This window comes from Gigantopelta aegis, chromosome 9, assembly GCF_016097555.1.
Source record: "Gigantopelta aegis isolate Gae_Host chromosome 9, Gae_host_genome, whole genome shotgun sequence".
NCBI lineage: Eukaryota > Metazoa > Mollusca > Gastropoda > Neomphalida > Peltospiridae > Gigantopelta > Gigantopelta aegis.
Window position 1 is genome coordinate 16,587,608 of NC_054707.1, and position 13,647 is coordinate 16,601,254.

General features: G+C 37.0%; 1 protein-coding gene across 3 annotated transcripts in view; it reads right to left on the reverse strand.

The window, feature by feature from the left end:
* The window catches only part of LOC121382255 (histone deacetylase 4-like), a 202,953-nt gene that overhangs the window by 154,226 nt on the left and 35,080 nt on the right, over window positions 1-13,647 (reverse strand). For 2 of the 3 annotated variants that reach the window (XM_041511790.1, XM_041511788.1), the window contains exon 4: window positions 13,213-13,257. The exons of the other annotated variant lie outside the window; for it this stretch is intronic. In XM_041511790.1, the coding sequence (XP_041367724.1) occupies window positions 13,213-13,257 (45 nt within the window). The remainder of the gene's footprint in view (window positions 1-13,212; window positions 13,258-13,647) is intronic. 3 annotated transcript variants of the gene reach the window in all.

A 13,647-nucleotide genomic window follows, 5' to 3' on the forward strand; every position in this document is an offset into this window, starting at 1 on the left:
CAAGGATCACACAGATAAAGAGAGGAAACCTAACAATTCCTGGGCTATACTTTTCGATTAATAACAATCTTTTATATGCACCATCCCACAGATAGGATAGTACATACCACAGCCTTTGTAACACCAGTTGTGGAACACTGGTTGGAATGCAAAATAGCACAATATGAACACTGACTGGGATTGACCCTAGATCGACCACGCATCTAGCGAGTACTTTACGTCTAGGCTACATCTCGGCCCTGGCAATGACGAGTACATATAGCCCAATGAGATCACTGACAGGAATCGATCCTAGATCAATGGCACATCAGGCGAGCACTTTACCACTGGACTACATCCCAACCCTGGCAATGACGAGAGCCCAATGAGATCACTGACAGGAATCGATCCTAGATCAATGGCACATCAGGCGAGCACTTTACCACTGGACTACATCCCAACCCTGGCAATGACGAGAGCCCAATGAGATCACTGACAGGAATCAATCCTAGATCAATGGCACATCAGGCGAGCACTTTACCACTGGACTACATCCCAACCCTGGCAATGACGAGAGCCCAATGAGATCACCAACAGGAATTGATCCTAGATCGACTGCACATCTGGCGAGCACTTTATCACAAGGCTACTACATCCCGCCCCTCAGACACACAAGAATGGCACACTCGTACATGTATTTATGGAACAGTAATGACTTTAGCAGAACATGCCAATAACTTAGTGGTGAAAAGAATTTCAAAACACATCGAGTATCTCCCTGTGCTACACAAGCACAGGTAACACGGAGATTATAGAACACTCACGCAGAACAAAAATGTACTTCTGACAACAGGAAATATCAAGTTAAAAGATACGTAGTTATATTTCCAATTTACGTTATGGTTGTCTTTTTGTCTAGCCAGAATTCCTGCTTTTTCTTTGAAGCAGAGTAAACAAAAGAATGAAATAGTGCGGATACACTACATATTCTATGTGGAATGCTTTTGCTGATTACATATCTTAACAAAAAGATCGTAACAAATATAAAATCAGGGACCATAAAGTTTACTTTTACATTGCCTGCTTTAGTCTTTCTATAAAAGCAACAATTTTTGTGTGTTTTCTGTCTTTTTTTAATATTGCACAGTAAGTAATGTTTAAAAAGTTACTGTTTTATTGCCAAAAAACAATGCTGTGTTTTTTGTTTAAAACCACATTTTATTTTTTTAAATTCCCAATTTGAACAATATCTTATTTCAATTAACAGTTGTTACCAATATGCCAGTTGTCTGCAACCGTAATATAGATGAAATAACATTTCTTTAAGAAAATATCAGCAAAATGCCCATTTCGTTATTTATGCCTCTCAGTATACTAGAAAGCAATGATCCCATCTAAAATGCACCGACTGTGTCATTAAATACACATTCCTTTCCTTTTCCAAGATTTAAAAATGACCTCTATGCTAACACACTTCTTCTGTTTTTTTCTTTTCTTTTTCAAAATTTTCTTGTTCTTGAGTGTGTGTGTGTGTAAATAATATCTCTGTATAATCAGCTAAAATATCAGCTTAAAAGACGCAACCCTGGATGACATTTAAAAGAGGGCTCAGTTTCATCAAAAACTATTTCAGTCCCATCCAATTTTAATTTCAGAGGATGGATTATAGCACGACCAGTAATCACCATCAGTTTGGTGTCAAGCAGCTATGAATTATACAGCTCATGTGGGACACTGGAAAGCACGGGCTAGTGTTATTTTTAGTAAAAGTACTCCTGCTGGAAATTTATTTCAGCAAATGCTTCGGTCCTGGTGGTAATTACTGCAACACACGGCTACAAGGATCAATATCGAGGGACTACTTTTAGACCATGATGTCATTTAAGCCGCCACCAGTTTATTAATACACCAGATTATTAATAATTAACATTCAGACAGCAACTGGCAGATTATTAATGCCTGGAACCCTGGAAAGAACATTAATCTCTACTCATCCCGTGTGATTATGGTTTTCCTGTTCATGGGGGCGGGATTTAGTTCAATCAGTGGAGTGCTCGTCTGAGGTTCTTGTGTCACAGGATCGAACCACCTCGGTGGATCCATTCAAGTGACTGGGGGGTTTTCTCGTTCCAACCAGTGAACCACAACTGGTCAATGACCGTGGTATGTGCTTTTCTGTCTGTGCTAAAGTGCATATAATAGATCCCTTGCTACTAAAGAAAAATGTAGTGGGTTTTCTCTCTAAGACTGTCAGTTACCAAATGTTTGACATCCAATAGCCGATGATTAGTTAATCAATGTGCTTTTGTGGTGTCATTAAACAAAATGATTTTCTGATGGTTGTATTAGTCTGTAGTTTTTTAAACCAGGGTGGGACGTAGTCCAGTGGTAAAGCACTTGCTTGATGTGTAGTTGGTCTAGGATCGATCCCTATCGGTGGGCTCATTGAACTATTTCTCATTCCAGCCAGTACACCACTGGAACACCAAAGGCTGTGGTATGAGCTGTCCTGTCTGTGGGATGGTGCTTATGAAAGATCCCTTGCTACTGATGGAATAATGTGGCGTGCTTCCTCTCTATGACTATAATATGTCAGAATTACCAAATAATATGACATCTCTAGTTATGTTAAACAAACAAGCTTTAATTTTAAATCAATGTGCTCTAGTGGTGATGTTAAACAAACAAGCTTTAACTTTTAAAACAAGAATTCTGTGGAATTGCACGTCTCAAGTACCAAACAGATTTCTTTCTTTGATCTAATTAAAACAAGAATTCTGTGGAATTGCACGTCTCAAGTACCAAACAGATTTCTTTCTTTGATCTAATTAAAAAATTAAAATTAAATAAAAATTATTATTTAAATAATGTAATAAATAACAATTTAAAAATATAATTATATTTTTTTTAAATACATGCATCAAGCATGCACTGAGGTAAACTTCCACTATTGTACCTACATGCATGACCCAAATGCCACCGATTTATGGTGTTAAATGCAAACACCTATATCTCGTCTTTCAACTTCATCCAGATGAGACAAAATTGTTCTATTATTTTAGGTGTCTCTTTTAGACTTTGTAATTTGAAAAGTCAACAAAGATACCTGATCTACTTTTTATACAACCATCTGGTAGTATATTCAAACACTTGATCAGTTGTTAATATATACAGTGAAACCTTTCAAACCGGACACTTTGTAAACCGGAATTCCCCCAAACCGGACAGTTTTCACGGTCCTGTTTTAAAAATCGATACAGAACTTAACCTCCCTAAACAGGATACTTCTTAATACCGGACACTTACCTTGGTCCCGAGGGTGTCCGGTTTAGAGGGGTTTCACTGTATAACCAAATGACAAAGTGAGACAGTTATCACACCTATATGTAGGTTAAAGGTTTTGGGGGGAAAGTAGTAAATGAGGTCAAAATTTAATCCGATTAAAATTAGCTCTACTGGTCTACCAGCAGATTCAACAGCATTGTGTGGACTTCAACGGGATGCTGTTAGATCCACAGGTAACAGTAATTAACCAGTGGAGCTAATTTTAATTAGATTGGTCAAAATTGCATGTAGTTTGTGACAGGACAGCACATACCAAGGCCTTTGATACATTAGGTGAGACCCTTTGTATTTTTTTTTTAACTACACTGCTAGAGCACGTTGATTTATTAACTGGATGTCAAACATTTGGTAATTTTTTACATATAGTCTCAGAAATGAAACCTGCTACATTTTTCCATTAGTAGAAACAGATCTTTTATACGCATCATCCCATAGACAAGACAGTACATACCATGATCTTTGATGTACCAATCAATGTGCACTGGCTGGAGTGAAAAATAGCCCAATGGGACCACTGATGGGGATTGATCCCAGACCGACTGCACATCAATCGAGTGCTTTATCATTGGGCTAAGTCCATGGCCTAACAAGTAATGAATTTTACATATTAAAAAAGAAAATCTCTTTCAAAAAATTTCTAGCGCTCATAAATATTTAGACAGATCCATTAGGGTTTATGTAAAACTATAAAGAATGTTTATGCAGTACCAATCAAAACAGATTATGATTTTACAAACACTTTTTATAGTATCCTCAGGTTTGGGTTTGTTTTTAATACACATGTACTGGACAGTGAAAACAATCCATCATTTGAATGTTTCATATTTACAATGACATATTTAACATTTCTATCAGGTGACAGAAACGGATTACTAGGTGACACTATTTATTACTATTACTCATGTTACAAAACATGCATAATTTATCCTAATTTTGTGGTTTATAACTGGCCAGTTTTATGTGAATAGCCAAAGGTTTTTTTATTAGCTGCCGGCTATTTGTTTTATATCAAAGATTTAGCCACGGTCTTTGTTAAAGAGGTTAGATGCATGCTGAAATTGTGAAAATAGGTTAATATATGTCAACCATATTTGTATTTCATTCACAAGATACACATTGAAACTCACTGCCACATGTAGGTCAAATAAAGAGATTACGTGCACTTGCATAAAAATGTGCATTTATTTCGATGGGCATATTTTCTGTGTGTTTTTCCCACTTGCACGGACATGTATAATAAAGTAAAGCCATCTTAATAGTCTCACTAATAGCAACAGAAATGCATTAACAGTTAAACTTAAACTTTGTTTTGTTTAATGACACCACTAGAGCACTGATTTATTAATCATCGGCTGTTGGATATGTCAAACATTGTATTGATTCTGACATGCAGTCTTTATAGGAAACCTGCTGTATTTTTTTCATTAGTAGCAAGTGATCTTTTAATATGCACTTTCTCAAAAACAGGACAGCACATACCATGACCTTTGATATACTAGTTGTGGGCCACTGACTAGGATGAGAACAATTCAGTGGGTTTGCCGAGGACCTCGGGCGAATACTCCTCTGATGGAGCTAAATCCACCAGGTTTCTTTCTTATCAGAAGCAATGGTATGTGCTGCCTGTTGAAAAGTACCTTTAAAACATCTCTTACGGGTACTTTTAAAGAGTAGCCCGTGTGGTGACAGTGGGGTTTCTGTTCTTTGTATTCAAACCTGCCACTGCAGGAAGTGTCCTTAAAAAACACACTTTTTTTTCGCCTTCCATTCATAAAAAATATCCACAAACTGTAGCAAGTGTTTGGGTTTTTTCCTTCCATTCATAAAAGATGACCACTAACAGTGGCAAGTAGGTCAAACAAACAAACAACACCAAGGCTAAAATGTGCCTTTTCCCTTGTCAATACTATCAGGAATTTTAAAAGTAGGTCACAGAAGATTAACTATAATACACATTTTCTGATATAATTTTTCAAAATTAATTCTATGCTGAGAACTGTGTTAAGAACTTAAGTTGAACTGGATACAATGATGCACAATGCCTATCTCACTTGATCAAGAAGATATGTTTTGCCTTACAAACAGTCTTCCAGCAAAAAAACGCACACAAAAAAACCCCACCACCGCCACAAAAACCACCAGCTATTCATATTATTCAACTGAATAATCAAAGGGAGATAAGCGAGCTGTTAAATATGTGTGATTGGAGATGTATTGATACAGACAGGTCCTGGATCAGCCGTATTGATCAAAAAGTCCATATTCTAATCCCTTCAATTTGGATGTCACAAGAAATAGACCAACTATCGATGACGGCAATCGACTGGTTGGCCAGGCGGTTTATTTTCTGCCACTGAAAACATACTGAAACAGTGTCTGTATTGATCAGCAGGAGCCGATAACGGCCCCAGTCATCGAGGTCATCTTGTGGCGAGTTTTCTGTTGCGCTGACATAAATTACTCTATTTCTTACGTGTATGCAAAAGATTACCAATTCCTATCCTCTATTTTTTTTCTTTTTCTTTTTTTCCTTTTTTTTTTTTTTTTTTTTTTTTTTCTTCTTTTTTGGGGGAGGGGGGAAGGCAGGGTTTATATTTATCAGTAAACAAAAATTATCACAATAATCTATCATAAAAAAAAAATTCTTTTATATATTTTTAAATCATATTTTAAAAAATTAATCTTAAAACTATATTCAGTTAATTTTTAAAACAAGAACCTCTTATATTGGACACATTAGTAGGTGTTATTTGTTTTTCCAATCTGGGGCAGGATTAAGCTCAGCCAATAGAATGCTCACCTCAGTTGCTTGAGTCATAGGATCAAACCCCCTCGGTGGACTCACAAAGTTTTTGTTTGTTTCCCATCCCAACCACTGCCCTACAACTAAATATCAATGGCTGTGGTATGTGCTGTTCTGTCTGTGAAAAAAAATGCATATAAAAGATCACGTGCTGTTAATGGACAAATGAAGCGGGTTTCCTACTAAAACTACATGTCAGAATTAAAAAAAAAAAAAAATGCTTGACATCCAACATCCAGGCCTCCGGATTTCATGGTAACAATTGTTTCCGGTAGCATATCAACAAAATCACGGAACCACAAATCCATTACCCATTATCATGTAACACAATCGACCATTATCACGATCACGTGGAAACAGTTTCCGACGGGTTCCTTGATCACAGGACATGGGACTGGAAAGGTGTTTCCCATAAAAACTGAAATCCTTGGCCTGAGTGTTTAATTAAACAATGTGTTCTGGTGGTGTTGTTAAACAAAGCAAACATTAAAGGTGCAGACCCTAGTTTCAACTCGTAAAAATGGACACTAAATTTAGTTAATCTAAAAATCTGTAACACGCATGGATAAAGTTACAACAGAGTGAAACAAGAGTCGGTGACGTTAAAACAGGAAAATATCCTTTAAAAAAAAAAAAGAGACTAGAACTCGAATAAAAAACCGCTACTTCTCAGACGCATGTGCGTTTTTAAAAATATGAAAAATGCATTTTGTGATATTAGAAACACCAGGATAACCAGAAACACTTCGGTTCTACGGAAATGGATAATCTAAACAATAAAATATAAGTAATGTTTGATATCAGTGATCATAAATGGCTCTAATAGTGAAAAATATGCTGTAGTGTTTAAAAACCAGGGTCTGTCCCTTTAACTTGTTAAAATATAAATTCAATGAACGTTCAAGCACAAACTACTGTGTACCCATCAGTTATTTAGCCTCTCAATCCCGGAAGGCATTAATGGTTGATTTGAGTGAAAGTTAAAAGTTTGTCTTGTTTAACGACCCCACTAGAGCACATTGATTTATATTAATCATCGGTTATAATTAGATGTCAAACAAATGGCAATTTTGACATTTAGTCTTAGCGAGAAAACCTGCTAAGTTTTATCATTAGTAGCAAGGGATCTTTTATATGCACCATCCCACAGACATGATAACACATTCCACAACCTTTGGTATACCAGTCGTGCACTGGCTGGAACGAGAAATAGCCAAATGGGCCCTCCGACGGCGATCAATCCTAAACAAATAATGCATCAGTTAAGCACTTTACCACTGGGCTATGTCCCACCCTCAATCTGAGTGAAAGAACAGAACAGAACAGAACAGAACCAGAACCAGAACAGAACAGAACAGAACAGAACAGAACCAGAACAGAACCAGAACAGAACCAGAACCAGAACAGAACAGAACAGAACCAGAACCAAACCAGAACCAGAACAGAACAGAAACAGAAACAGAACAGAACCAGAACCAGAAACAGAACCAGAACCAGAAACAGAACCAGAACCAGAACCAGAACAGAATAGAACCAGAACCAGAACCGAACAGATTAGATGTTTAATGACACCCCAGCACGAAAAATACATCGGCTATTGGGTGTCAAACTTTGGTAAATGCAAAAATAAAGTGTCGAGTGAAAGAGGTTAGTATATGCCTATAGTGGTTTGGAAGGTGTTTATTGTGGATGTGACCCATAAAGAGGAGGAATTAAAACTACAAATTATTCACTGTGACAAAAGTAACAACCATAATGTAAAGTCAAAACTAAATTTATTATTGATCAACTACTGTAAACCGTGAAAAAAATGCGTGCGTATAAATTTCGCGTCGTTCGCATCCAACCTTACGTCGCGAAATTAATACGCACGCACTATTTTCCAGTTTGAAGTGTGCTTAAAGTAATTTGTTTTGTTTTGAAATATGTTATTGAGAATAAAATTCACAAAAAATTTCACTCAACAGGCACAGCCTATACATGAGCTTTCCTTGATGCCGACTAATCGTTAAAGGGACATACCCTAGTTATGGCTAGTTGTTAACCATTACGGCGTTGTTTTTCGCTATTAAACCCATTTTTTCACAAATAAAATTGCACTTTACTTACCGTTTATTATTTACAATATACATTTCCATTCACCTGAAGTGTTTTTTGGTAATTCTGGTAATCCTGGTGTTTGTAATACCACAAAATGCATTTTTTGTATTTCTGAAAAACAGACGCACGTTTGGAAAAAAAACGTTTAGCAGACAAGGTCTAATCTATTTTTAGACGGGATATTTCCATTTCAATGTCACAGACGTTGGTATACCACGTGACCGTTATCATTTTGGTTTGGTTTGTTTTCTTGTGCACGGTTCGCGCAATCAACATCCGATTTGTTGTTGTTCATTTGTGAGATTTTTCTTCACAGTTCATGAACATTTTCAGTTACAATAAAGTTCAGACAAGTAAGTATCTCAATACAAAACGTTACAAACCCTTAAAACCAATAATTTTGCTAAGTCCTACGATATCTGGAGAGGGGATACAGCCAGGACAGAACAGTTGGAACATGTCCAGGAGAGGTGAAAAGAACGCACTCCAAGTCTGTGAAATTTGTCGAGACGTAGGCATTGTTGTGCTTCGAGCGACATCTACCGGTGACATCAGAATACAAACTTTAAAAATTATTTCAAGCAATTGGGACATGGGGATTCCCATGGTATTTATCGATATAAAACCTGCTTTTTCACTCCATTTGATAAAAACGTGATCTAAGTGTGTTACAGGTTTGTAGATTAACCAAATTATAATTTATTTTCGCTGGATGGAACTAGGGTGTGCGGCTTTAATTGTTTTATGTAACTTCAATCGATGGCGACTAATCGTTTATTGTTTTATCTACCAAAGGGTGTTAACAGTTAACAACTGAAGCTGTGAGTTGTGATTCTAATACAGGTGAGGTGGGTAGGGCCTAATCCCCTGTATAGACTCTGTACCAGGCACAATTGCTTGATGTAGGATAACAGAATATTGATTTACGGACAGTAACTTTATAACAATTACAGTGAGCTGTCTTTATGCACTTTTTTTTAGCTGTCAACGGTCGTTCGTGAAATTTACACGTCGCAAACATGCGCTAAGGTATACATTCGCGGAAAAAACATGTCGCAATATTAATACGGTTTACAGTATTTACTTCATACAGTGAACCGGCCTCGGTGGCGAGGTGGTTAGGTCATCGGTCTACAGGCTGGTAGGTACTGGGTTCAGATCCCAGTTAAGGCATGGGATTTTTAATCCAGATACTGACTCCAAACCCTGAGTGAGTGCTCTGCAAGGCTCAATGGGTAGGTGTAAACCACTTGCACCGACCAGTGATTCATAACTGGTCCAACAAAGGCCATGGTTTGTGTTATCCTGCCTGTGGAAAGCGCAAATAAAAGATCCCTTGCTGCTAATTGGAAATGTAGTGGCACCAGCGGGTTTACTCTCAAAATCTGTGTGGTCCTTAACCATATGCCTGATGCCATATAACCGTAAATAAAATGTGTTGAGTGCGTCGTTAAATAAAACATTTCTTTCTTTCTTTCATACAGTGATTTTGTAGAATAAGTATTCCGCAGAATTAAAAGACTCATCTACCATTACACTTTTCAGTGCACATCCAAAGGTGCAACTACAAACCAAGTTTCATTGATCTAGGACTCATAGTTTGTGAGAAACTGATCTGAACACAAAACTTTAACAATAAACTTTAAAGCAGAAGCTGACACTAAGAAAGAAAGAAAGAAAGAAAGAAAGAAAGAAAAGAAAGAAAGAAAATTAAGAAAGAAAAGAAAGAAAAGAATTAAAGATAGAAAGATAGAAAGAAAGAAAAAAGAAAGAAAAGAATGAAAGATAGAAAGAAAGAAAGAAGGAAAAAAGAAAGAAAGAAAGAAAGAAAAGAAAGAAAGGAAAACAGAAAACTTTACATTAACGATTAGAAGTTGTAATTTTACAAGTACCGTGGTATCTTGCTGGGCTAACACCGTTGGGCCACCATAATTTGTTTGACCGATTGGCCAGGTCGAACCAAGCATTTGGACACCTTCAAGAGTGCCCATGACCTTTGGTATTAATTTTTGCTTGCTCTGCAATATATACATATAACCAAGGAAAATGATTCAGAGCTTGTTCCGATTTTTATCAAATTAACTATGTGCAAATGCATAACACATGCAAAATTCTTGCCTTGCCTTGTCCATCCATTACACCAGGTACATTTTGTGTCTGTGTTGTTGCCACTTGCAGCAATATCAAGTGTTATTAACGGCTTTGCTTAAATAACTTAAGGCAATCATTGTCGTCTGCCTTTGGGACAGATATATATAATATATCATTGTGCAAACGAAATAATGATTGGTGATTGATGATTGTTCAATTGTGAAAGGAGTGATGCTGCTGAAACATCTGGGAAGTTTAGGTGACTAAATTAACACTATAAACCAGTATTCTGAGAGTACTGCTAAAACAATACATGTCCCTACGGGGCCCAACAATTTTTCATATCTCCTATATTCAAGGGCCATAACTCTGAAAAGAGGGTAAATCACCATGAAACTTCAACTTGATCTGTAAAACTATATATAAATGATAACGCTACATACAAAATTTCATTTTGATATTTCCAGGCAATGCAAAAATCCAGAATTTTTTTTAAAACAAAGTTACGAATAGTAATGAATGTGGAGTAGCAAGGGATCGTTTATATTCACCATTCCAGTGACATTGATGTACCAGTCGTGGTGCACTGGCTGAAGCAAGAAATAGCGCATCAAGCGAGCGCTTTACCACTTGGCTACTTCCGTCCCCAAATCGTCATGTAAGTCAAACTTGATCTGTAACAGTACATGATGAAGCTATACACAAAATTTCACCTCAATACCTCAAAGCCTTCTGAAAACAAAATATATGGGACAGACGGACAGACAGACAGACAGAAGGATGTAGATGAAGCCTATAGTCCCCTCCAGTTGGACCGGCAGGGGACTAATAATGATTCCCAATTGGTCCACTCTATAGTTCATCACACTTACACACACACACATATATATATACATGTATGTATGTAATTAGCGACATGCAAGGATGTATTGTTGCTACTTCAATGTTAATAGCTTACCAGTTCGAGTGAAATAAGGGTAATTACACTAACTTCCCTGTGGCGGATCTGACATAATTGTGCGCGAGATGGCTAGTATTCTACCCAAGTGTTCTTCGACCATTAAGTACAGAATAAAGAAAAAATTCATGACTCTGGTCCTGGTTCGAGTGATGCATTAGCAGAATGTCCAACGATCCTATACTCGAGCCAACACGATTCTACTATATTTGGTATCTATTTCACACAGACAAATATGTCAATATGGAAGGTGTGTCATGGTATGGTCAAATGAAAGTAATCTAAATATATTTCAAACTATTATTTTTACTGTCTGCAACTGTAACAATAGTTTTTCAGTCATAAATTTATGTTTATGTGCAAATCTAGTTTTTAAAAACATTCAAAACATACATAAATAATATTGTTTCATCTTTATCATGATCCTCCTCACTAACATTGATTGTATGACAAACTTACCAAATGTCTGACATCCAATAGCCAATGGTTAATAAATCAATGTGCTCTAGTGACCATTGACCATGACATCTGACCATTATCCACATTCTGTAATGACAATTTCCTGCATGAAATAGATACCAAACACATGTAAGCATACATTTTTTTTTTTTTTTTTTTTTTTTTTTTTTTTTTTGTAAGCATACAGCTGCTAACTGTAAACGTAAAATTACAATGTTGTGTGAATTTGGCTAAAAAATTCCACTTTCCATTTGAGTTGGATATAAACCAGACAAGGGCCTTGGGTATGGAATTTAATTGTATTTAGATGAAATTAGCAGGTCAGCCTTAACTCAGGCGTGCATTTAAAGCTAGGTATACTGAAAATACTGCTCGATATCAGTATCGGTATTGTGTCAATACCGAATATCGCACCGATACCGAGGTAAATCACCAAAAAATACTGATACCGAACCACCCAGCTCTAGTTCAGTTGTCAGTCCATGTGTTTATTTTTTAAATTAAATTATTCAGTCAAGACTGGTCTAACAGCCACCTGTATATAACAGTCATTTGTCCATAACGGCCACCATAAATCCCATCCAATGTGCATTTCCGTCTTTATTTTACCTGTGCATGACAGTCACCTTTTCATAATGGCCTCTGTTGCCAGAACCCTTGGGTGGTCATTATATGCAGGTTCGACTGTAATAACTTGTACAATTTCTGTATCAGAAGGTCACATCATTAAACAGTAGGTACAGGATATATATTTACACCATTATCAGCATATTCATGTTTAATCGAAATTCACCTTTTCAAAAAATCTAAACAAAAACCGACAAACGACACCAGTAAAAAAAATCTGTAAAGGAAAAACCCAAGGCCATCCTTAAAAGTACTTAAGTACTTTAGTCTAACCATCCTGTCCTGGATGGAGGAACCGGCTGAGGCCGACACCTGCACCCAGGACAGGCGTGTGCTACAACAGCTTGCTCGGAACGTGCACGTTAAAACTCTCTGACCTGACCTGAACTAGTCTAACCTGAATAATTCAATATAAATGATCTCACTTGATTTTTAATTCCTTTTTTTCTCTCTCTTCCTTTGAAAATTATACATTATTACATCATTTATTTATTTTTATGTTGGTTTACATTTGGGTTTTTTCAAATAATGCTTAGCAACATATGGTACTCGGTATTATCATGAGAGATCCGATACAGAAAAGTAATCTTCTTAAGGGCTGGCTCTGGCATTCGCCAAATTCGCCAATTTGAAAAAACAATTAGCAAATTGTATTTGAATTTAGCAAAATAATTTCAAGTAGGCCTAATAATTGACATTTTGTTACAAAATGGCAGTGCTTCTGCAATAAGATAATGTGGCGAAATCTTCTCCTGACCCAGATCTCACCCTGCTTGTTTTAAGGATGGCCTAAAACCCAACACGAACTAGAGAGACTATGTGACAACACGCGACAGATACACACAATTACCTGGAGACTGCAGTGTTTTGTCGTCGCCAGCTGTGTCGCCAACTACTGCAAGCAGAATAGGACAAGCATTGAGAGGGGGGGGGGGATTGTGGAGAATCTTTAAACAGAACCCATGGCCCTTTCGGGAGTAGGAGAGGGTTGGCATAATGCCAAATTTCTAGGTTCTATTACATACATAAACTAATTCAGGCCTGTTGCCAGGATTTTGAGAGGTGGAGGGTCATTTAGGCTTATGGTGCCTCACATGATAGCACAAATGTTGACAAGTATTGAAAAATAAAAGTCACTGGTGGGTGGGGTCAACAAACCCCCCACCCCGACCCCCATTGGCTACAGGTCAGTAACTGTAAACTAATTTAAAAGCCACAAAATGTGCCATTCCAACGTATCTGTAAAAGACTATTAACACACAATTCTATATAATCTGAAACTAAG